The 22,403-nt window shown below is 45.7% G+C and overlaps 1 protein-coding gene across 4 annotated transcripts in view; it reads left to right on the forward strand.

Moving 5' to 3' along the window:
* Nucleotides 1-22,403, forward strand: part of NUGGC (nuclear GTPase, germinal center associated) — a 1,180,213-nt gene that overhangs the window by 297,106 nt on the left and 860,704 nt on the right. For all 4 annotated transcript variants that reach the window (XM_078686520.1, XM_078686521.1, XM_078686519.1 and 1 more), the window contains exon 7: nucleotides 16,866-18,081. In XM_078686520.1, coding sequence (XP_078542646.1) covers nucleotides 16,866-18,081 — 1,216 coding nt within the window. The remainder of the gene's footprint in view (nucleotides 1-16,865; nucleotides 18,082-22,403) is intronic.

Below are 22,403 nucleotides of genomic sequence, written 5' to 3' on the forward strand. Positions count from 1 at the left end.
ACCGTTCCGGAAATTCCATGCAGGGCCAATTTAAATGCCGATCCTGTGCATGAATGCCGGTACCTTTCTTTATACTCCACTCAAAGCAGATTTGTAGCTACCTCCTTGCCTGTTTGGTTTGCCTGTGGTACCTGGGGTTGGTCCATGACTCCAAGGCCTGCTGTGACTGCGCATTGATGACCCCGGTAGCCCTCTGAGACTGAAACTATGTTTCCATGCACCTCAAGACTCCATGTCGTCCAAGGGTTAGTCTCGGTTTCGTTCTCATTCCCAAAATTGCAGAGCTCCATCCAGAGGCCGATCTTAGTCTTGTTCCAAATCTCTGGAAAACTTGAAGAACAGAAAAATTCTAAGCGGGACACAGTCCAGTCCCTCTACTCATGTTCTCCTGATAAAGGCATGTGGGCGTCGCCATACCTCTCATTCCTGCTCCTACAACTTGTCCATGTACAACGCAAGTTTCTAAGGTCACCTGCAATACTGAGGCAGATTAAAGAGTTCTCAGTGGGCCTGGTGCGATTCTTAGGATCATTTCTGACTTCCTATGGCGTGTCTGCGCGCCCCAAAGAGCTGTGAGGTCTTCCACCTGGGATACCACAGGCGGCTTCACCCTCATTGCAGATATCACCAGGTCTTCAAAATCTGCCTCCATGACCTAGGCTGGTTCCCGGAACGTTGATGCTGATTCCATCGACGCCTGAGGAGGGTGGCACCCGTAGTGCTGCTTGACTCCCAAGTCGGGGATGCTATGACCTCGACCGAGGCTGCACTCTTTCTATCGAACAACTGCTTCCCGCCTTGGAACCGCTTAGTGTTCCCTATTCACAAGGTATGTCCCACACTATACATTCCCTGTTCGTACAGATTTAGAAAATGACTGTGATACCAGTGAGGAAATTAGCCAACCCTTCCATGTGAAGAACGGGTGTAATGACCTTCAAGATGCATGGGTCTTGACACCTCTGCTGTCTGTCCTCTTCATGCCGAAGAGGCCCTGCCACTGAGGAAAGCGCCTCTTTTGCTATAGTCATGCATATTATGATGATCTAAGTTCTGGCTGCATATACTACCTCCATCCATATCACATGCTACAAGATGTCCTCCTATTTGTGCAGACCCTAAAAAATGTTCCTTTCCCATCTTCCAGTCAAACTGAATCTGGCAACAAGAACCCTTACAAAAATCTTCTCCGTAGTAGCTTTGATGGTCTTTTGAACTGAGAATGCTCTTAACCATATCTGGATGAATGCCTAGCTAAAACTTGGTCTCGGTAATTAATATTGGCATGCAAAATTGAAATTCTGTTCTGGATACCTTGTGAAGGGTATTCCTTTCAGTCTCTGTTTTTCTGATTACAGTGACGCCAAACACATGTAGTATGGTGAGACTTAGCCAAGACATGGAACACGTGTGGCCTTCAAGCAGCAGAGCATATGGCCCTTCGCAGTAAATCACCTGGAACGCAAACCTTCTCTCTTTGGGGAATCTACATTGAAGTCATATGCACTGACTAGTACTGCCCACGTGTGGGGATCCCAGAGCACTTTTCCATAGTGTGACTTCTCAAGTGTAGATATGCACCTTTCTTCAGGAAAGCCTGTAGAAATAATTAAGGTAACATTATACTCCCTATAAGGAAGGCTTCAATGGTCTGAGTCTTCAGACTATGCTTAAATAAAGGTAAATAAACCCTTATATATGTATATTTAAAGCCAAATACTTTCGTAGATAGCTTAAATATTTCACAAACCCTGTTTTCAAAAATTGAGAGATGAGGGATAGAAGGACAGTGAACCCCTATAGGCTGCCATTACGTGCGTGTAAAAAGTGTCTGTGCCTTTAAGAACCCAGAGACCACCAGTATCCAATTATGCCTAGCAGGTGGCAGTTGCTTCAGTTTTTTTCCGGCTCCTAGTGACACGATCTTGGAGCACTGAGCTGTGCCTTCTTGGCTTATTCTTTTAAAAAATCTAAAGCGGATTTGTCTGACAACTGCTTCATTTGACGGTTTTCAACTGTCCGTTTCATTTTCTGTTTTTTTCCGACAGGTTTTGTGGTATTTAGACAAATGCATCCTCTTTGTAGGAAAGTGCCTAGTTTGACATGGCTACCTTCCCTTTTTTCCTGGTTTTTAGTTCAATTTTGATTGAAATTGTTCTGGGTTCCTGCTAACCAGGTCCTCAGCACCAGTCTTCTTTCCTTAAACTATATGATGGTTCCACAATTGGCACCCCGCTTAGGCCACGTGTAAGTCCTAGTAAGTGGTACCCCTGGTACCTAGGGCATTGGACCTAAAGATGACCTCTAAGGTCTGCTGCATGAACTGTGCCACCCTAAAGAGCCACTCACCAAGCTCATGCACACTGCCTCTGCAGCCTGCGTGTCTTAGTGCAGAGAAAACCGAAGAGTTTACATGGCACACATACCTGTGTGCCATGCCAGCAACGCACTGCATGTGGTATATGTAAGTCACCCTTATGGCAGGCCAACAGCCCAAAGGGAGGGTGCACTATACACTTGTGTCCCTGTGATATCCAAGAATTCCCTAAGATAGTACGAGTGTGCATGAAAGCCAGGACTAGTACATGGGCTGGACACTCATGATTACGAGTTCCCCAACTACATGATGACTTCACTGTATCCCCCAGGTGTTTGGTACCAAACAACTCATCTTGTTAAACCCACACTGATGCCCGTACTGGATTGTTTAAATAACTGCACCTTAGATGTGCCCCCTGAGAACCTACTGACTACCAGTGTGTTGACTGGTCTCGACTAGCCAGCCACCATAGACGGGTTTCGGACATCTTGAGGTGACAGCCTTGCTCTCAGAGGTCAGGAACAAAGCCTGCTCTGGGCGAAGTGGTTCACTCTTCCTCCAAGCAGGATGAGCATTCCAGAGCGGGAAGCTTAAAAAGGCCCTGCTGCCTTTGTTATGTAACCCGGGCCTCTCCAGATAGTGGAGGTGGCCACCCACCGTCCTGACCCCACGTTATGGTGGCTAGACAGGCTTGAATATTAGTTGATTAGGAGGTGTACCCACATTCAGCCAGCACAACCCTTAGGGCGGGCGAGCTGACGTGGACCTCACTTTTCAGATTCCTCTATGTTGTTTTGGATGGAATTAGCCTTTTAGGGTGAGGGTTATGCCCACTTCCCACAGAAAGTGGTTATATGGAGGTAGGTAATCCATTGGCTACTACCGGTCACTCCCGTAAACACCCCTAAATTGAGTATTTAGGTAACACCCCTGAACACAAGAACTCAGATTTGATGGCTCAAAAGAAGAAGGATAAAGAAGATTCACTACCTGGCTGGAACTGCAGCAGAACTTTGGCCTTTGGTGGCAACTCTGCCGTCCTCAGCCCTCTCTATAATAATTGCGACAGAGTGACTCATCCTGTGAGCTGGCGAACTACCAAAGCATTGAGTAGCCTGCCAGCACTTCGACAAACACTGAAAGTCTCCCTTGGAGTAGAGGAGCTACTCCCCTGCAGTCTGCTGGCACTGACCAGCAGAGTCTGGTCCACTGCCTTGCAGGTCCACAGCCAGACCGACTCCGCAGACGGCCAGGAGAAGGTACTCTTGCTTTGGAAGGTCAGATCTGTCTCCCCACTGAGTGCGAAGACACCAGGACTGACCAGAGCTGTGCAGCACCAACCCCCAGGGTCCCGGGTACCCTGTACCAAATGGCCACAGTGAGCATCCAGTCCGGATTCTCACTGCACCGAGACAAAGCTGCCTTCGAGGGACATCAGCATCACTGAGACCCACTTCGAGAGTGGCCGAGCTGCTCTGATTTTGCCCCTGCGAGCTGTTTGTCCCTGACCGCGAGGTACATCTTTGGGCACCATCTCATTCGAACCGGCTTGCCCCTGTGCTCCGAGACACCTTGTAATCTGAGTCCGTTTGGGAGCCCTGGGAGTTGCCTGCAAGTCCCCCTGTCTAGCCTTTTTTCAGGTGGTTCCTTTTCTCTCTTAACTCACCAGTTACCAGCCAGACGGTTCCCGAAGAACTGACCGTAGTACTTTGAAACTTGACCCACTACTATTCCGATCCTAGAAGGTGAACCCCTGAAACCAAATGTATCTACCTTTATGCATCTTTGACCTTTCCTCCCATAGTATTGCACTGTGCGTAATAGCGCATAGGGATTAATGTTTTACTTACCTGTGAATTTCTGTATCTGTGACTGTGCTTACGTTTGAACAAAGGTCTTGAGTTTGAAACATATAAAAGAAGAGTTATGTATCTAAATTGGACTCAGATTTATTCTTTGAGTGTGTGTCTCATTTATTGCCTCTGAGTACCTCAAATGCTTAGCAGTACCCTCTGATAAGCCTAACTGCTGGCCCACATTACCACAAAGGAGAGCACTGGTTTTATCTACATTAGCCTCTGTAAACTAATTGGGGACACACTGGAATCTGTGCACACTTTACTTCATTTTAGAACACCGTATAGAGAACTAGCTTCCTACAATCTTCCTTCCTGAGAGCCATGTTCTTCACAAATGTCAACACTTCAGGAATTTTTCCAGGCATACCGTAATGGAAAGAGAACATTTTCCTCCATGGCACAGAAGAGCAACTCAGGCTGCAGGCGCAGTCTGAAGGTGGAACATGAGGAGAGGGTCAGTCCTTTACCAGGGCTCTTCCATCTTCCTCAGAGGACCCCGGACATGGGATGTCCAAAAAGAATGGTACAGCCCAAAAACACAGTTGTCCCAGATCGTCAGGAGGATCGATGTTGAGATAAGGTACAGCACCAACTTGCTCTCCATCGAGGGCTAGGTCAATGTCGAAGAGGAGGCTAAGATCGACGTTGAGACAGGGTAGATCGACTTTGAGACACAGAAGAAGTTTGCTGTCAAGGATATGTCGACATTGAGAACACCGAGGCATGCAGAAAGAAGTATACTGATGTGCCGACATAGAGAAGTAGGAGAAGGTAGATATTGGGGAGATCTCCTGACTGAATACTTCAGAGTGAATTCTCCTCCTCCTATAGTGCTATAGTGCTGCCGGACTCTTCTACTCCTCCGCCTTGATCTACTCTGCCAACTCCACTGCTGCCTTCTTCAACACCACTTTCACCGGTGCCAGTTCCTCCACCTGTCGAATCCTCTCTTCCAAAGCCTAGAATTTTCCCATGACAATCTCGTTTGAAAACTGGCCATCATTCACGCCATCATTCGCCTACTCCAGACATCACAACAGGGTCTGGTGCGCTTAGTCTTGACCATCCTTCAGAGGCTCTTACCATCATCATGCATCTAGGTCTAGATCAAGATTATGTACAAAGTCTAGACCCCATTCCTACTACTCCACTTCCTCTCCCAGTGCAAGAAGATATTGGTGGACTATCCACAACCACGGGTATCTCCAGTGAATGATGTCACTACCTTCCAGAAGGTACTGGTGAGAGGGGCTGCAAAGTTAAATATCCTGATGTCTGTTCTAACACCAGCCACATTGGTCATATTTGAAACGCTTCAGCACCGTTCAGCGTCACAGCCTCACCTCCCTTTGGTTCCCGGTCTGTTGGAACAAGCAATGGAATTACTTCAGCTAAATCTGCTCCATCTAGACTACAGAAGAAATACAGCTTTTCAGAGCAGGTTCCGCTCTTTCTCTACTCGGACCAACCCTCGGATTCTGTGGTCATCTTAGCATCTAAGAAACATAATTCTACAACTCCTTTGTCTACTGTACCACCAGACAAGGAGACTAAGAAGCTGGATTCAGTGAGCCGCAAGGCATGCGGTTCAGCTGCTACTACCATGAAGGCAGTGAGTGCATCGGCTCGTATGGGCAGGTACGACAGGGCCTTATGTGATCCCTTACAGATATTTGCAGATGACCTACCTATAGGCAAAAGGTACTAAGGTCGCCAGAAGCCCCAACAGTAGAGACCTTACTAGCAACAACAGTGGCGGCAGCCTAGAGGGAGATCAACTCAACAGACTCCAAGCCATGAATCTTTTATTCCCCCCTGTCTGTTACCCACCCCGGTAGGGGGAAGCATTTCACATTTTCTGACTGTTGCGATCCATCACAAAAGATGTGTGTCTAATAAGTATTGTTCGTAATGGGTAACGTCTCAGGTGCACCAGTCCCCCGAAAATATACCACTAAAACCATCCAATCCCCATGTACCAATGCTGCACTTAGAAGTCTGCCTTCTTCTGCAGAGGCAGTGCAATGGAGACTCTTCCTTCCAAACAAGAGAATAGCATTTATTCCCAATACTTTCTGGTAAAAAAAAGAATGGTCCCAGAAACTAGTTCAGACCCATTCTCTATTTTGAAACTGGCCAACAAGTGGATTTGACGAAAAAAGATTTCAATGCTGGCACTGCATCAGATCTATCCCCAGTTATACCAGGGAGTTTGGCCCTGCTTGACAGACCTCCACGTTGCGTACTTTCATATATCAATAGCCAAGAAGTATCACAAATTCCTGAGGTTCGTCGAGGGTCCACATCAGAACCCAGTACAAAGTGTTTCTGTTTGGCCTCAGATCTGCCGCAGAACGTTCTCAATTCCATGGCAGTGGTAGCTGCCCATCTCGGGAGGCATTGAGTTTTCATCTACCCATATCTAGATGGTTATCTCATCAAGGATTCTACTTCTCAGGAAGCCAGCCTAAATTACCATTGGACATGCGAACTCCTCCAACAATTAGTGCTGCATATCAATCACGGCAAGTCAACGTCTACTTCTGTTCAGACACAGCATTATTTGGTGGCCTCCTTAGACACCAGTCAAGCAAGAGTGTCCTTTGGAGGAGAGACCTTTATCATTCCTTCTGAAGTGTTGATCTCTCAGGAAATCTTTTTCACCCCACATTGAGAACAGTGTCAGTTCTCCTCGGACCGATGGCTTCATGTAACTCCGGATTGCAGTCTCCACATGCAACCTCTGCAAGAATTTCTCGAGGATCAGTGGGACCCACTCACAGGAACTTGAAAGGACAGGTGCACACCCTTCCCCTGTGCAACACAGTCTATGAAATGCTGGTGATCTCCAACGAATCTGCATCAAGGGATGCCATTTCATCAGGGTGTTCCTTCCCATACCATAGTAACAGATGTCTCATTACTAGGATGGGGAGCACACTTGGTTCACCTCCAAATCAAGGGAACATGGTCTCCGAAAGAGATGACCTACCACTTCAATCGCTTCGAGCTCCGTGCAGTTCACCTGGCCTTGAAAGCTTTTGTCCCCTCTTTCAATACTGAATCCCTGCTTATTTAGACAGACAACATGACAACCAGGTACTTCCTCAACAAGCAGGGTGGAACATGGTCCAGACCTTTATCCTAAGAAGCCCAGGGAATTTGGAAGTGGCTGATAGCCAGAGACATGTGGATCACGCCAACTCATCCCCCAGATGTTCAAGCAGACTCTCTAAGCCGAGTCCTGCCCGAAAACCACAAATGGGTTCTTCACGACGATGTATGCAAAACCTCTTCAGACTGTGGGGCACTCTGCACATTGGCTTTCAAAGGAGGCTAAATGACCATAAACTCTTTCAGCCTAGTCATTCAAAATTGGCTTTCAAAGGAGGATAAACAACCATAAACTCTTTCAGCCTATTCATTGAAATGGAAGAGGTTTTGCATTTGGTGTGGATCCAACAACCTACCAAGCAGGTGTAATTTTTCCATACTTTACTTGGCAAAATCTGGCTTACGATTCTCTTCCATGAAAGTTCATTTGGCAGCTCTTAATGCCTACAGAAAATGTCCTTCAGATACCTCTTTTTTTCAAAATTCACTTTATCTTGGATTTTTGGGAAGGGTTGAAAAAGGTTTTCCCTCCGATTGAGTGTCCTTCTCATCCCTTGGTGCTCAATATAGTTCTCTCTTGCCTCACGCAGAACACTTTTGAACCCATTCACAAATTGTACTGCTTTCCCCGTAGCGATCACTTAAGCACGTAGGGTTAACGAAATCCAGGCGTTGTGTTCTCAAGAACCATACACCGTTTTACACTCTAACAAGTTAGTGATGAGGACTCCCCCAAAATTCCTTTCTAAAATAATTTTTGAATTTCACGTTAATCAGACCACCTACCATCTTTTTTTCACCATCCTTCCACACCTGCTGAATGGACTCTCCATTCCCTAGACGTTAGGCAAGTCTTATTTTTATTTGCACAAAACACAAGACATACGTAAATCAGGCCAACTGTTTTGAAACTATGGCCCAGTCCGTACAGGTATAGTCGCTTCCAAACAATCCATCTCTTGCTGGATAGTATCTTGCATCCTATTATGCTACCAAAAAGCTAATAAGAATTAGCCTGCTAGACCTAAAGCTCATTCTAATAGGGGCAATGCAGCTACTACCACCTTGATGAGAAATGTCCCTATAGCCGAAATTTGCAAAGCGGCCACATGGAGATCTGTTTACATGGTTACCAAACATTGTTTGGATTCGGATTCTAAAACCAATGCTCAAGTAAGCCAGGCTTCCCTGAGAAATGTGTTTGTTTAATCTGAATGTTTGATCGTCCTCTGTCTTTTCCACTGCTCATGGTGGAGATGGGCTTGCTACTTTATTCTGCGTTTATGACTATCAATGGAGATCCCCTGAGACTGAAGGAATGGTTTCTTGCCTGTAAACCCAGTTCTCTGTCAGGGGAATCTCAATTGAAGTAATTAGCAACCGTCACCTCCTCCCCGGGGGAGGCGATTGCTAGGCCTATTGATCACCACCACATCTCGTCAATTAGTACTGAAGGAGCTGCCACTTGCTGGGTATGATGAGGTACTGGTGGTCTCTGGGTCCATAAAGACGCAAACGTTGTTCTTACACTCACACAATGGCAGCTTATAGGGCTATATACCTTCTATCCTTCCTCTCTCTACTTTTACAGAAAGGGTTTGTGAAAGAGATTTAAACTGTCTACGAAAGTATTTGTCTTTAAATACACATATTGTTTTTACCCTTTACTAAGTATAATCTGAGGAATTGGGCCATAGAAACATTTTTTATATGCTGCATAATGTCCTGCCCTTACCTTGGGAGTTTCTACAGGCCTTCATGAGGAAAGGAGAAGATCTAAACTTAAAATATACTATGGAAAAGTGCCCCGGGATCCCCGCACTTGGGTGGGGCTATTCAGTGCTTATGACTTTAATGGAGATTCCCCTGAGAGAGAACTGGGATTACCATTTCTTCTTGAGTCTCAGATCCTATCCCTTATATGTTACCTGAACAATCGAGTATGGATCTGGTCTTGCGCTTTTTGTGATTAGGCTTTTCAGATGTGGGTCTTTGTCCTTCACAAGAGCATTGTCCCAGTGGCATTCAATTTCCAGCAAAAGGGACAATTGAGTAGAGATCTTGAGGAAGCTGTTTCATACTTTTCATCCTCATTAAAACTGGCAGATGATCCTATGTGTTCTGAAATCAATCTTAGGTGAGTTCATGGAAGTCAAAGTTCCATATCTTCTTCTTTATCAGGGTAATTGAGTCTTCCATTTTACCTACCATTGCTGAAGAAGAGAAATTGGTTCCTGAGTATCTCATTTGTGCATATCTGAAGCATTGTGAGTGCCACCAGGAAACATTAAGCGGGAGACCACTACCATAGTAAATGGCGTTGCTTTTGCTATGGGGCCCATGAAACACATTTACATCATCCCTGTCGTTTCTAAACACCTATTTAATGTAGGTTACCAGTTTTGCAAATGCTTTCTTTCAGCTGTGGAAGTCTTATCTACGTCAGGGGTCTCCAAACTTATAAATAGTGAGAACTACTACTGATCAATGAAAGCCCTCTTGAACATCTTTCCAATGTATGAATTAGGTAACTGTATATAAAGGGAGTCAACTTAAACACTGCCTTAGAGCAGCCAATCCTAATGCAGTGAGCTTGCAGCACCAGTGTCACAAGAGGTGTATTTAGAAAGGTTTAGCAATGTTGTAGGCGTTTGGTGATGGACGGAGCATCTGAACCAATCAAAAACTCACACCCAGTCAACAGATCTGGGTTTAATCCATCACCGTTCTTTGGCCATATGCAAATCAGTCTGACCCTGTGCCTCATGGGAACAGTCCAGCCCGAACTGCCTAGCCATGGCTTCCCTGGACCGGAAACAAGCTTCCTAGGACCGGTTTCTGGCATTTCAGCTGTCTTCAGCCAGGCTTGCTTGAATCCAGTGGCAAAGTGAGGAAGGGACTCACGTTTGATCGTACCCTGCCAACTTATGGCGAACAAAGCGGTACAAAAGGGGGGGTGAGCACGGAAGGAGTACAGGCTAGTCCCCTAAGGAGCTCCCAGTACATGGGATCATACTTCCAACAATGGTGTTGGGGTTTCATTCCAACATTTTTTATATGACCGGACTCTGTGTAGCTACTATATAGTTAGACATCTGGCAATGACTGATATTCACTATAGATCTAAAAATAACTGACCACCCTTACAAAGCCTGGAGAATTGATTCCAGGATTTGTAGGGGTGTCCTGTTCATGCATGGGGCACCCTCACTTTGCCCTCAGGACTAAATGGCCTACCATAGGGGTGACTTACAGGTTTTAAGTGTAGTGACCTCAGATATAAGGAAACTTATATCTGTTGTGAGAGGTGCAAGCACCACCTCACACATGCTGCAATGGCAGGCCTGTAGTCACAGTTTAGGTTTGATCCCCGGGGTAGCACAATACATGCTGAAGCCCATGGGAGACCTCTGGTATACCTAAGCCCTGGGTGCCTTAGTACCATATACTAGGGACTTACAAGGGTACACCAGTAGCCAACTGTGAAGGTACCAAAGCACTTACTTACCAGAACCATTTTGGGGGAGAAAGTACAGTTGCTGGGGTCTTGATAAGCAAGATCCCAGCAGACTAGGTCTGAAAGACTGGCACCAAGCAAAGAGTGGGGGTAACCATGGAAGCAGATCCTATTTTCCTACAATTGTTGTCTCCAAGGACCAGTCTTGTTCCATTACTCTTGAATGTCTCAATGCAATTCGTAGTTTCTCTCATGCAGTATATGGCATGACACTGTCTTTGTGAGAGCTAAATATACCTCAGCAGGGACACACCAACGTCCATGAGCATACCGATAAGGCAATGATGAAAAACAGTTTAATAAAGAAATTAATTTAGGCTTATTAGTGTCCTTCAAGAAAGAGAAAAGAAAGAAGAAATGAAGGAGAAAAGAGCTAACTATAATTAAAGGGAGAGGAGAAATAAAGGAGAAAGGAAGAGTGATAGCGAAAGAAAGAAACTGAGAAAGAAATTGAGATAGCAAGGCAAGTACAAAAGGAAGAAGAGGAAGAAAAGTGGGAATAAAAGGAAAGTGGAAGAAATAAAGAGGAAGAAAGACAACCATGTAGAAGAAAGAAAAGAAGAAGAAAAAAACGAGTGAGGAAGAAATGGAGAACAGAAAGAGAAAAATAAGGGAAAGGAGGACTGAAAGGGAAAAATAAATAAGAGTCAGAAGATTGATTGATTGATTTTTGGGTTTTTATATAGTGCTCGAATGTCCAGGGGCGTCTTGGCGAGAAGAGAGATGGAAAGAAGAATATAAAGAAAAATTAATAATGAAGGAAAGAGAAAGAAAGCTCTTAGTGTACTCTGTTCGAAGACACTCGTTTGTTGACAGGATTTTTATCCGACTGCAACGTGGGTCTCACAGAATGGAGTTCCTAGTGTTTTAACGTGCAAACATGGAGCATTAGAAAGCAGGCAGCTGAATGGTCCCAAGTTTGTCTGTCAGGCAGCAATCTACCCTAACACAGCCTCCAGGTTACCAGTAGCTCCTGATAAACCTGTTGGAGATTCCTGATCTCTATAGCCCAGGAGACTGGATTTGTTGCCAACGAGTCATTTCGGTGTTTTGTCACATTTACAGCCTCCAATTAGACATCCTGCTCTTTAGTGGGTTCTTAATTTGTCACTGCTTCTGTGATGAGTACGATTTTGAAGCTACGCGGTCATCAGCGTTTTGATTTGGAACACAGTTTTTGTTAGTCACAATTACTTAAACTAAAAGGGTGATAGAGTGCCAAGTTCTTCTAAAGTCTGAAATATGTTTTTGTCTGTAAGGAGGTAGTGTCCCTCCTTTCATTCTGTCTATTTAATGTAATTTTATATTGAAGCAGATTATTTTTCAGTTCTTCAGTATTAAATCTTTCATAGATTCACATGCTTGAGTTATTGTTTGACGTCAGACTGAGAACCTTCATTAGTCAATGTTAACTTTGCATTTCAATAGTGCAACTGAAACTGAAAACAAATGGTCAGCCATTCATAAATATGTAGCAGCCTGTCCAACTCCTTTTATAGCCCAATGTCCAGCCACTGAGGTCAAAGGGTTCCAATCCTCCACTGAGGCAAAAACGGACAGATTGTCTGCTGCACGTCTTCAGGACAAGAGGGAATTTCCAGCGCTCTGCTCTTTTTTTCTTAAACTTTCTAAAATCATCTTGTTTTGGATTCAGGTATCGCCTCCTTTCTTCAAGTGACTGGGAGGTTGATGCCTACATTTGCCTCATATATTCTCCCCTCATCATGGCTGAATCGTCCACCTTTTTTCAAGTCCTGTGGGACAAGGAATTCTTTATTGACGAGCGCCACACTAAAAGCATATACTTCCTTCACAAGGCAATAAATGCATGCATCAAAAGACTGAGAACTGCGGCATATTTAGTGGCAAGACTCAGAATAACAGAGAAGGCCCCATCCTCTGAGCCCTGAATGCTGAATCTCCTTGCACATCTACAATCAGAAGTGTTGATTCTACATTAAGAAATGTTTAATAGCCATGGAAGCTGATTTCTCCGCAGAGCTGCAGACAATTACTGCTTAAAAGTCCTCTAAGTCTACCTGGAAGGATTAGACTTCCCTGCTCTCCTGGCTCAAAAGCTCAAAAACATCCTCTTTGAAGGTGGTTCCAACCCATGCAAAGCCTATGGGAAAAATAACCATCACTGTGCACCTCACTGCCCAAGTAAAAAAGCACAATTTCTGTGGTGAAATTGCCATAGAAAGACTGCTACAGCGATGAGATCTGCGTCTATGATCTCTATGTGCATGGACTCACCTTCCAGAACCAAGGTATTACCTCCTTGACTAGGCTGGCAAACGTCCACAGCGAAACCTCACCCAGCAAGAAGTTCATCACCGTAGACTAGAGACTCCAATAACAAAAGCTGCAACGCAGTCGATGAAACAGTCTACCACGGTACTGTCGAAGATAACATCAGCTGTGCCTATTTGTCTATCAGAACAACTTTTTCATTGCCACTGGTAACCACATCCTCAAGAGTATTTTCCACATCAGAGACCACTGCATTAACTGTGTCTTTTCAACAGAAGCCTATTGCATCTGCAGATCTGAAAGAGACACGTTAGTGATAGATTCCTTAACTTAAAATATCCCCAGGCGTCAGACGCTGAGATGACGTCATGGAGAGTACTTAGGCGCCACCCATGCGCGCTGACATCAGTTTTTTCTTTTTCTGCGCCGAAAGCGCAGATCCGGATTGAGCACATACCGCGGTTATTTTTTGACTACTTTTTTAGACTTTTTGTCTCCTTCTCTTGTCTCCTGGTGCATGTAGGGATGCCCGGCTTGAAGTCTTGTGGGTCGTGCCACTGTAATCTGTTAGTGGCGGACCCCCATGATGCCTGCCTCTACTGCCTGGAGACCGACTATGACTCCCGAGACTGTCGAACCATGGCCCGAAGGCCTTGCGGGAGCGGCGCCGAAAGCTGTTGGAGGCCCGGCACTCCTCTCACCGCCTCTCCAGGTCTAGGGTCCGTTTGCGGCACCGCTCGCGGGACCGGAACCGTAGCTCCTCAGGCTCGTAGTCTTCACTTTCAGATTCCGATAAACAATGCCATAAAAAGAATTCGAAGAAGTGTGTTCGCTCTCTGACCTTCCCCCGTCGCTCCTCGGAGGCGGACGAGGGGACGGGGCAATGCCCCTGCGGCTCCTCCAGAGCCTGGGAGTCCTGCGGCCTACCTGCCATACCTGGGTCCGTCGGCGACTCCCGAATAGATGCAAGAGTTTCTTGCTGCCATGGACCGGCTTTTTAGGCCTCGGGCTCCCGCCATTGCGCCTGCGGTCCCGTGTCCAGATTCTTTTGGCTCGGCGGTACCACCTCTTGCGCTGGCCTCAGAGCCACTGGATCCAGCGCCCTTGGCTCCGGCGCCACAAGGTGCAGCGCCGCTGGCTCCGGTGCCGGCGCTGCCCTTGACTCCGGGCCTAGCCCTGCCCCTGGCTCGGCCACAGGCGCCGCACTGGGTGCCGTTTTCCTGCCCCTGCCCTGGTTCCCGGACTATTTTGTTCCGGCCTGGGATCTGCATGAGGATGTGGCTCCAGCGCAGCCCCGGCTGGCGCCGTTCCCGGCGGCGCTGCTGGCCCCCTCTCTGGCTCCGGCCCTGCCGCCGCGGCCGGCTCCTTCTACTCTGGAGCCAGAAGAGGACTAGGACAGCTCCGAGGACCCCTTGCACGGCAATGCGACTCCGAGCAGGATTGGGTGGATGACCTTCAAGATGCGGGTGAACTTGATGTGTCTTCTGACCCGGGGTTGGCCTCCTCTCCACCTACTATGGAGGAGGGCGCTTCCAACATTATGGTGTTACGTCTGACTGCGGAAGCTCTCCACCTCGACTTCCCCACGGTGGCCCTTAAGACCAACCTCCTTACGGAGGTGCTCCAGACGGCGTCTACGTCGTCAGAACCGCTGCTCCCTTTCAATGAGGTACAAAAGGGGGTGGTGATGGACGGAGCATCAGAACCAATCAAACACTCACACCCAGTCATAAGATCTGGGTTTGATCCATCACCGTTCTTTATCCCACTCTGCCACCCCAGTTCAGACATGGCTGTATGCAAATCAGTCTGACCCTGTGCCTCATGGGAACAGTCCAGCCCGAACTGCCAAGCCATGCTTTCCCTGGACCGGACACAAGCTTCAGAGGACCGGTTTCTGGCATTCCAGCCGTCTTCAGCCCGGCTTGCTTGAATCCAGTGGCAAAGTGAGCAAGGGACTCACGTCACAGCATACCCTGCCACACTAATGGCGGCCAAAGCGGTACAAAAGGGGGTGGCATGTCTGAACTGGGGTGGCGGAGTGAGCTAAAGAACGGTGATGGATTAAACCCAGATCAGTTGACTGGGGGTGAGTGTTTGTATTGTCAATGCTCCGTCCATCATCCCCTTTGGTTTTTATTAGAGAAGCTCAATCAGCTCTTAAGATGGCATGTTAGTATGTTAGATCTACTAGTGCAAAAGAGCAATTGGTAGCTTTTAAAATGCATGTGCCATTGCTGACATGTATAAAACATCTACTTCTCACAAATATCCAGCAGCTGGCCCAGTCTGATGGTAATTCTGATCACAACCCTAACTTTTAGCCATCATTTACACCACCTCTTACTGTACCCCCTAATCGATTCGAACTCCAACTCGATCCCATAATCTAATACGTACCATATCCCGTTCCCTTTGCACCAACCCTTAAATATATCTTAAACGTTTGCTTACTGTAACCCAACACCTAATCCTAACCCTACCTCTATCCCTTGTCCTAACCCTCACGCTCACACATAACCTTAAACACAAACCCTAATCCTAAACTAGTACGTCTTTCCTTGCTCCTCCCCTTTCACCTCCCTTTACACTAACCAATTCTTAAAACCATCTCCTGCTACACCATTCTTTTCACCTACTACATCTCTTATCCAAGCAATTATCTAATTTGTCCATACTTTCCAGGTTTTGTTTTGAATTTTATTAAAGAATTTGATCTTTTCCTGTTTTACCCAAACATTTTTCATATTTTTAATGCATACTCTTAAGATTTCCCTGTGATCTTTTTATGTGAGCCATAGTCTGCGATTTGACGGTTGTCTCTTTCAGCATCTATGGCCTTTGATATCAAATTCTCAACATTTTGCTAGGGATGAGTTAAATATATGAAAAAAATATAGTTCTGACCGTTCTATTGGTGTTAGTATTTGATCTACACAACATTCATCCAACCGTCCCCTGGGTTAATGTTCTCCATACTTAAACCAATCATTTCGGTAATGGTTGCTTTAACACGAGCACACGAGTAATGTAGTGAAATCAACATACACAATCGTATTTCACTCCTGTTTCTTTAGTTAATATCTCAAATGGTCCGTGCATGTTGAAGACAAGTAAGACAAGAGCTAATAAACAGTCGTTATTTAAAATCACCACCTGGGGCATAAGAATGTAACCATTTATTACATTGGAGGAATTGTTTTCGTAGATGAAAAGATTGAGGAATATGGTATAAGCAACAAAATACTTGAAGGAATAAAACAATACAACGGGTAAGCAGGTTTTGGAAATATGAGACTGGGCGGTGTGTCTGAAAATTAAAATATATAATCATTTTTTATTTTTCAGTGGTAGTATGCAGAGTTTGTTACATCTTCAAGTTGAAGTGGATCAAATTAAAAATGAATGTGACAGATGTAGGTGATGAGAAAGCATGAATTAAACTTGAAGGCAGGAATTGAAGGGACCACTTAGGCCCAGCGGTGCTTGCCTGTTGTTCCTTTTTATGTTTTCTTTAAAGTATTTTTTCAGCATGGGTATGTCTGGAAAAAAATGCTAGAAACTACTTCCACAAAGCCAGTGTTAAGTAATTGTTGGTGAATTGTAGTTAGCATTTGATTAGAAGACGTAACTCGCTCAGGGTGAAATGTTATCACTGTTACTAGTCTGTTAACGTTTTGCAGTCGGAGAACCTTCAACATGCGCTGATGTGATGGTCTTTGTTGGCAGTGAGTAAATCCTTTTAACCATCCAACATCATTGTCTGTTTCCTGAAAGTAATAAACTTTATCTATTTCCTCAGATGAAGTCTGTGATGGAGAAGATCGGGATTTGCCCCTACAAGAAAAGGTTTGTTGCCTCAAGGGGAGAGCTGTCCCTTCCACAACACATTTGAAGAGAAAAGCACCCAGAGATTTTGAAGACTCTACTTCGCTGTTAATTAAAAGCCAATGCAGTAATTTAATTGTAATTTCCTCTGATTCTGAAGATGAGAAACCTGTTCTGCCTTCACCAAAGGTGAAACCTGGCTTGTCAACGAAGAGGCTAAAAGGTTGTCGCATTCTTGGCAAAAGTGGTTCATCTACCAGCAGTGTGCCTCATACTGGAAAAAAACATTGCAGCTCTTCGTGCAGTGGAATCATGATAGTGGACTCTCCTGAATCAAGCTACCCTCCCATTGTGATTGACAGCAGTGAAGAAGAACAGTCTGTGAAAATGGAATTCAAGGATGAACATGACGATTATGGGGATACATCAGGAGGTGGATTTGGGTGGCAGGGACATACAGATTTGCATAACAGGGAAGATGTACTCCTGTCACAGAGGTCATCCAATATTCTACCGGAAGAGAGACAGACCAGAGAAACTGAACATCAGGCATTCTTCAATAAGAAGGTGACAAGCTCAAGTGGGTGTGGACTGTCTTCAAGTGAAGAGCATATTAAAGAAAATGTTGATTTAAACCCTAGAGTGCAGGATTATTCTGCACCTCACTCCCCAATTATTCCAGTTTTGTCAAATATAAATTCTAACAAAGTCTCTTCACAACGTGAGCCCTCCTCCACTCAGCCATTGCGCGTGGAAGATCTTATGAACCGTAAACTTCCAGAAAATGTGCTTCTTCCACGTATGTTTGACGATGATTCTGAGTTCAGTCAGCCGGAAATGGATCTGGAGCGAGTATACTCTTCAGATGAGGAAAATTCTGCTGGTCACAGGGACCTGGTTTCTAAAGGTCAAATTAGTTTGGATCATGCTGAAGACTTGTCTCTACAAATGCCTCTTGGTGAGCTTCCAAAATGTGATCACATTAGCAATTCTGATACTATCAGCGATACTCCTCCTTCAGGCTCAGTGCACCAATTAGTCTTCAGAGAGTGGGCAGTACAGAGAGACTGGGCTTTTTCAGAAAAGGATCTTGAGTTTGAATTAAAAGAATGCCATGCTGTTCTTCATGAGATGGAGCAGGTTCTCATCGATGTTCAAGGTGTTGAAGATGGGAACAAGAAGCAGTGGCGGTAAGTTGATTTGTTTTATTTTTTTCACATGCATATAACCATTCTTTTTCTATCTTTGAAATACAAATTCTAGCAGCCTGTCAGATGTGTTTCCCATATCTAACACGCAGTTTGATTTAGCTACTTTAGCTCATTAGTTTACTTAAAATGTGTTAAATAAGCTTTGTTTATTGTGGCGTGGAGAGACACTACCTCTTTACACTTACATTTGGCCAAAACCGAGATGTTCCTTTTTGGAAAAATCAGTCTCTTCTTGAAATAACTCATTCTGGCTGACCGTTTGGGCCCTTTTGGACTCCTATTGATTCTTCTTTACACTTGGGGTTGACTTTGACTTTCTTTTCTTTTCCTTTTATTTGAATTTTGAGTAAAGGGCAAAGACAAAGTTCAGATGATGACTATTTCTTTACTTGACTATTGTAACTGTTTCTTAGTCTTTCTCTCTTACTACTGCCAAACGTTCAGCTGCTGCCCTCCTGATCCTCTTAATCAGAAAAAGCATCACATTACTACCCATCTCAACTCTCTACTTTACCTGTTGGTGCAGAAGGGCTACCCATTTAAATCACTTGACCATTGCCACTGCTTAGTTCATCATGTCACCCTCTCACTATCTAAAAAAGGTGTTTGATCCTGCATGTGTCTAACTAAACACTTCATTCCTCTGGAGTTCATTGACTCCAATGTCCAGATTTTGCATCAGTAGATTTGGCAGGTGGGCCTTTTTGGTAATCCCTCTCAGTGCTCGGAACGGTTTGCTTGGTTTGTGGATACTGAGGAAGACGCCCACATTTTGAAAATGCCAGGATACCTAGTTTCCAGATAACCATGCATGATAAGTTTTAAATGAAATGAAATACTATTGCTTAATACCGTGTACTATACCAACATTGTATCTCCAATAATACATCCTAGAATCTTCATTGATGTTCATAATAATTGAATTTACCTGTTTACTTTACTTTTGGCAATTTTTTAGTCTTGTGGTCTGTTTTTTTTTTTATCCCGATCTTTTTTTGACCATCAGTCAACTGAAGGTATCTCTGAAGCAGGTACCCAGAGACAGGGATCTTTCTGCCTCCTTTCGAATGGAGCGCAATAAGGCTCTAGCAAACTGTAAACTTATTTTATGCAAGAGTTTGTGGAATAATTTAGCTCAAGGTAGTGAGAACAGATATAGCTCTCTGTTTTGGAGGGTGATAAACAAGCCTTGTTTTACTGATGTAACTGGCCCAGTTATAGACTATCTGTTGGAAAGTGCCAATTTTTTTGCATTGGTATGCCCCCACTTTTTGCTGAACTGCTGATGTGCTTTGACTGAGTGTGCTCTAGGCTCCTGCCAACCAGGAGCCCAGGGCTTGTGTTCCTTCCCTAAAACTGTGTTGAAACTAAAAACCCAATTGGCATCTCTGGCTACCTGTCAACCCCTGGTAAATGGTACCCTAGGTACCCAGGGCATGGTTACCAGAGAAAACCCCTAAGGGCTGCAGCACTTATTGTGCCACCCTTAGGGGCCCTGTAACCTGACGCCCACACACTCCCTTTGCAGGATGAGTGTCTAAGTGCAGAACTAAACAAAGAGTTGACATGGCACACATCCCTGTGTGCCATGCCCACAAAACCCACTGCCCTGGCATACCTTAGTCACCCCTCTAGCTGGGTGCCCTATGCCAGTGGTGAGGGCACAGGTGTATGAGCCCTGTGCCCCTACAGTACCCAGAGCAATTCCTGGGCACTGTAAGTGCAGTGCTGCCATTTAAGAGTATATGGAGCTGGGAGGTCGTCATTACGAACTCCACAGCACCATGATGGCGTCACTGAAGGCTGAGAAGTTTGATATCAAACTTCTCAGCACATTAAACCCGCACTGATGCCAGTGTGAGTTTTAATATAAAATGCACTAAAGAGTGCATCTTAGAGATGCCCCCTGAAACCTAACCTACAATCCACGTTCTGACTGTGTGGCTGCCGAGGCTGCCACCACCAGACATGTTTCTGAACCCCTGGGTCGAGGGCCTGCTGCTCTCGGGGGGCCTGGAATAATGCACATCCTGGGACGAGGTGCCAGGCCTCCTCCCCCAGGATGGGCAGGGGAAGCTTCGAAGGCATACCACTCTTGTGAGCTTCTCCAGACCATTTGCTGTACCCAGCAACTGGCCCTCATCGGTTCTGACTCCCACTCTGGCGGGAAGAACGGCGGGAAACCCGAAGTGAGGAAAGGGGGTGTGCCAGCCTATGTCAACCCCACCCCTCAGGTGGTAGAGGCGAGGTGAAGCACGGCTCTGGGCTCCAGGCCTCTTGAAGATGGGGAGCCCTGCCCAATCACAGCTGGGTCCCTGCTCCCCTCCCACAGGAGAGGAGCAGGCTAGGGGGTGTACTCACCCCAGGGCAGGGACCCATTGTTCCCTGCCCTTGCCCTACCTGTAACGCTTCTAAATTTAGTATTTAGGGGCACCCTGAACCTTCCTTCCTTAGATGCCGATAAGAAAACAAGAAAGAAGATTAAGAAGAAGAAGACCCGTAGTGCAGTTGCTAACAACAGGACAACACCAACTGACTTGGCCCCAGCCCTACCGGCCTGTCGACCCCGGTACCTGCCCCTGCTAATTCCCGGCGACTCCTGCTGACAGCAACCTTGGACAACCCAGAGGACCTGCCTGCCTTGACCCTCTCGAGGACTGGGACTCCCATGAGCAGAGGCTCTGCTCCAACAACCATACCCCTGATGCCAGCCAGGAACCGCGAATCCAGCCCACTCTGCACCCGCCGATCCCTACCCGTGCCCGAGTGATCCAAGACCACGAGGACGTCCCGCCGGCGACTGGGACTCGAAGTCCAGTGCCCAAAGACCCACCTCGACGACGCCTGCAGCCTCAGAACAAGGGACCCCTCCAACCGCGACCAGCCAAGGGTAAGATTTCCTGACACCCAAAGACACCCCTGCACCCGGTGCCCCACGACTCCCTGTGCCCTCCTTTGGGGTACTTACCTCTTCTCCAAGAATCCAACTTATCTCTTGAAGTGGTGGTCGCACCTGAAGAATCTCCGTCCCCGAGCCTGCAGCCTTTGTTCACTTTGTAACTTTCCCATTGGATAACATAGAGCTCCAGACGGCTTAAAAGCACCCTGCACCCAGCTGCCCGAGTGCCGCTGGAAGTGCAACTACTACCCTACTGTACTTCCCCACTTGCCCTGAGTAAGTGACCAGGAGCTCAGCTCCCACAGCCGTGTGGCCTACCTGCTTGCAGCCACCAACCAAAGGCCCCATACCCTCCATTGGATTGCATTGGGTCTACTCTCTCTCTGCACCCTGCTGCCTCTGTGACTCTGAGGGTGTAACAAATGTACCTTTCCGACCCTTAGAGGCCCCGGAGTCTTTGCCCAGAACCTTAAGCTCACCAGTCGAGTACTCACCTGAAAGCCGATAACTCACTTTCCTTCCATAGGCTAACATTGACTGGTTTACACTGAAAATTCTTCTAAGTGTGGAGTTTTGAAACTTTAAAATATTCCTCTAAAATCAGCCAAATAACAATTTCCGAAATACTCACCTGGGATCAGGAGAGAAGCCTGTGCTGTACTTGCTAGCTCAGTACTGAACAGCAAAAGTAATCAAAACTGTACTTACTAGTTACCTGCATTTTGTTCCATAGGAAACCATTGACTGTTTTTCTCCGAAATATCATCTGTCGATTTTTCCAAATTACAAATATTCTTTAAAAATCGTACTAACTACTGAAACGTAAATACTTACCTTTCTTAGGTAGAGGTCCCAGTGCTGACCGTAGGCGTCCAGTACTGGATTACAAAAGTAACGAGAACCTACTTTACCTGTGACTTGAATTTCCTTCCATAGGATAACATTGCTAGTTTTTCACTGAATAGTTTCTAAGTGTCATCCTTGAAAATACATTTATATTCTTTAAAAATTACAACTGTAACCAAAACGCTTTTACTTAACTGTTTACAGCTTAGGTCCCAGGACTGAATCCAGGATCTAGTCCTGTGGTTAGAAACGTAATTCTGAAAATAATCAACTGCAATTATGTAGAAAAACCCATTGAGCTCAATGTTCAGTTGTGTTTAGAATTGTGTTACCTATTGCAACTCCTTTAACTATTGTACTTACCAAATATATTGCCTATCTGCAAAGTAATTACCTAAAGTCACTCATATTAAGAAAATTATATTTTGATACCTGTTGGTTCTAAAGTAAAACAACTATATCTTTTCATATAAAAACAATTGGCCTAGAGTTCAGTTCTTGTGTGTGAAACCTTTTGCTGACTGAGTGTGTACAACAAATGCTTTACACTGTCCTC

This window comes from Lissotriton helveticus, chromosome 4_1 (assembly GCF_964261635.1).
Source record: "Lissotriton helveticus chromosome 4_1, aLisHel1.1, whole genome shotgun sequence".
Classification (NCBI taxonomy): Eukaryota; Metazoa; Chordata; class Amphibia; order Caudata; family Salamandridae; genus Lissotriton; species Lissotriton helveticus.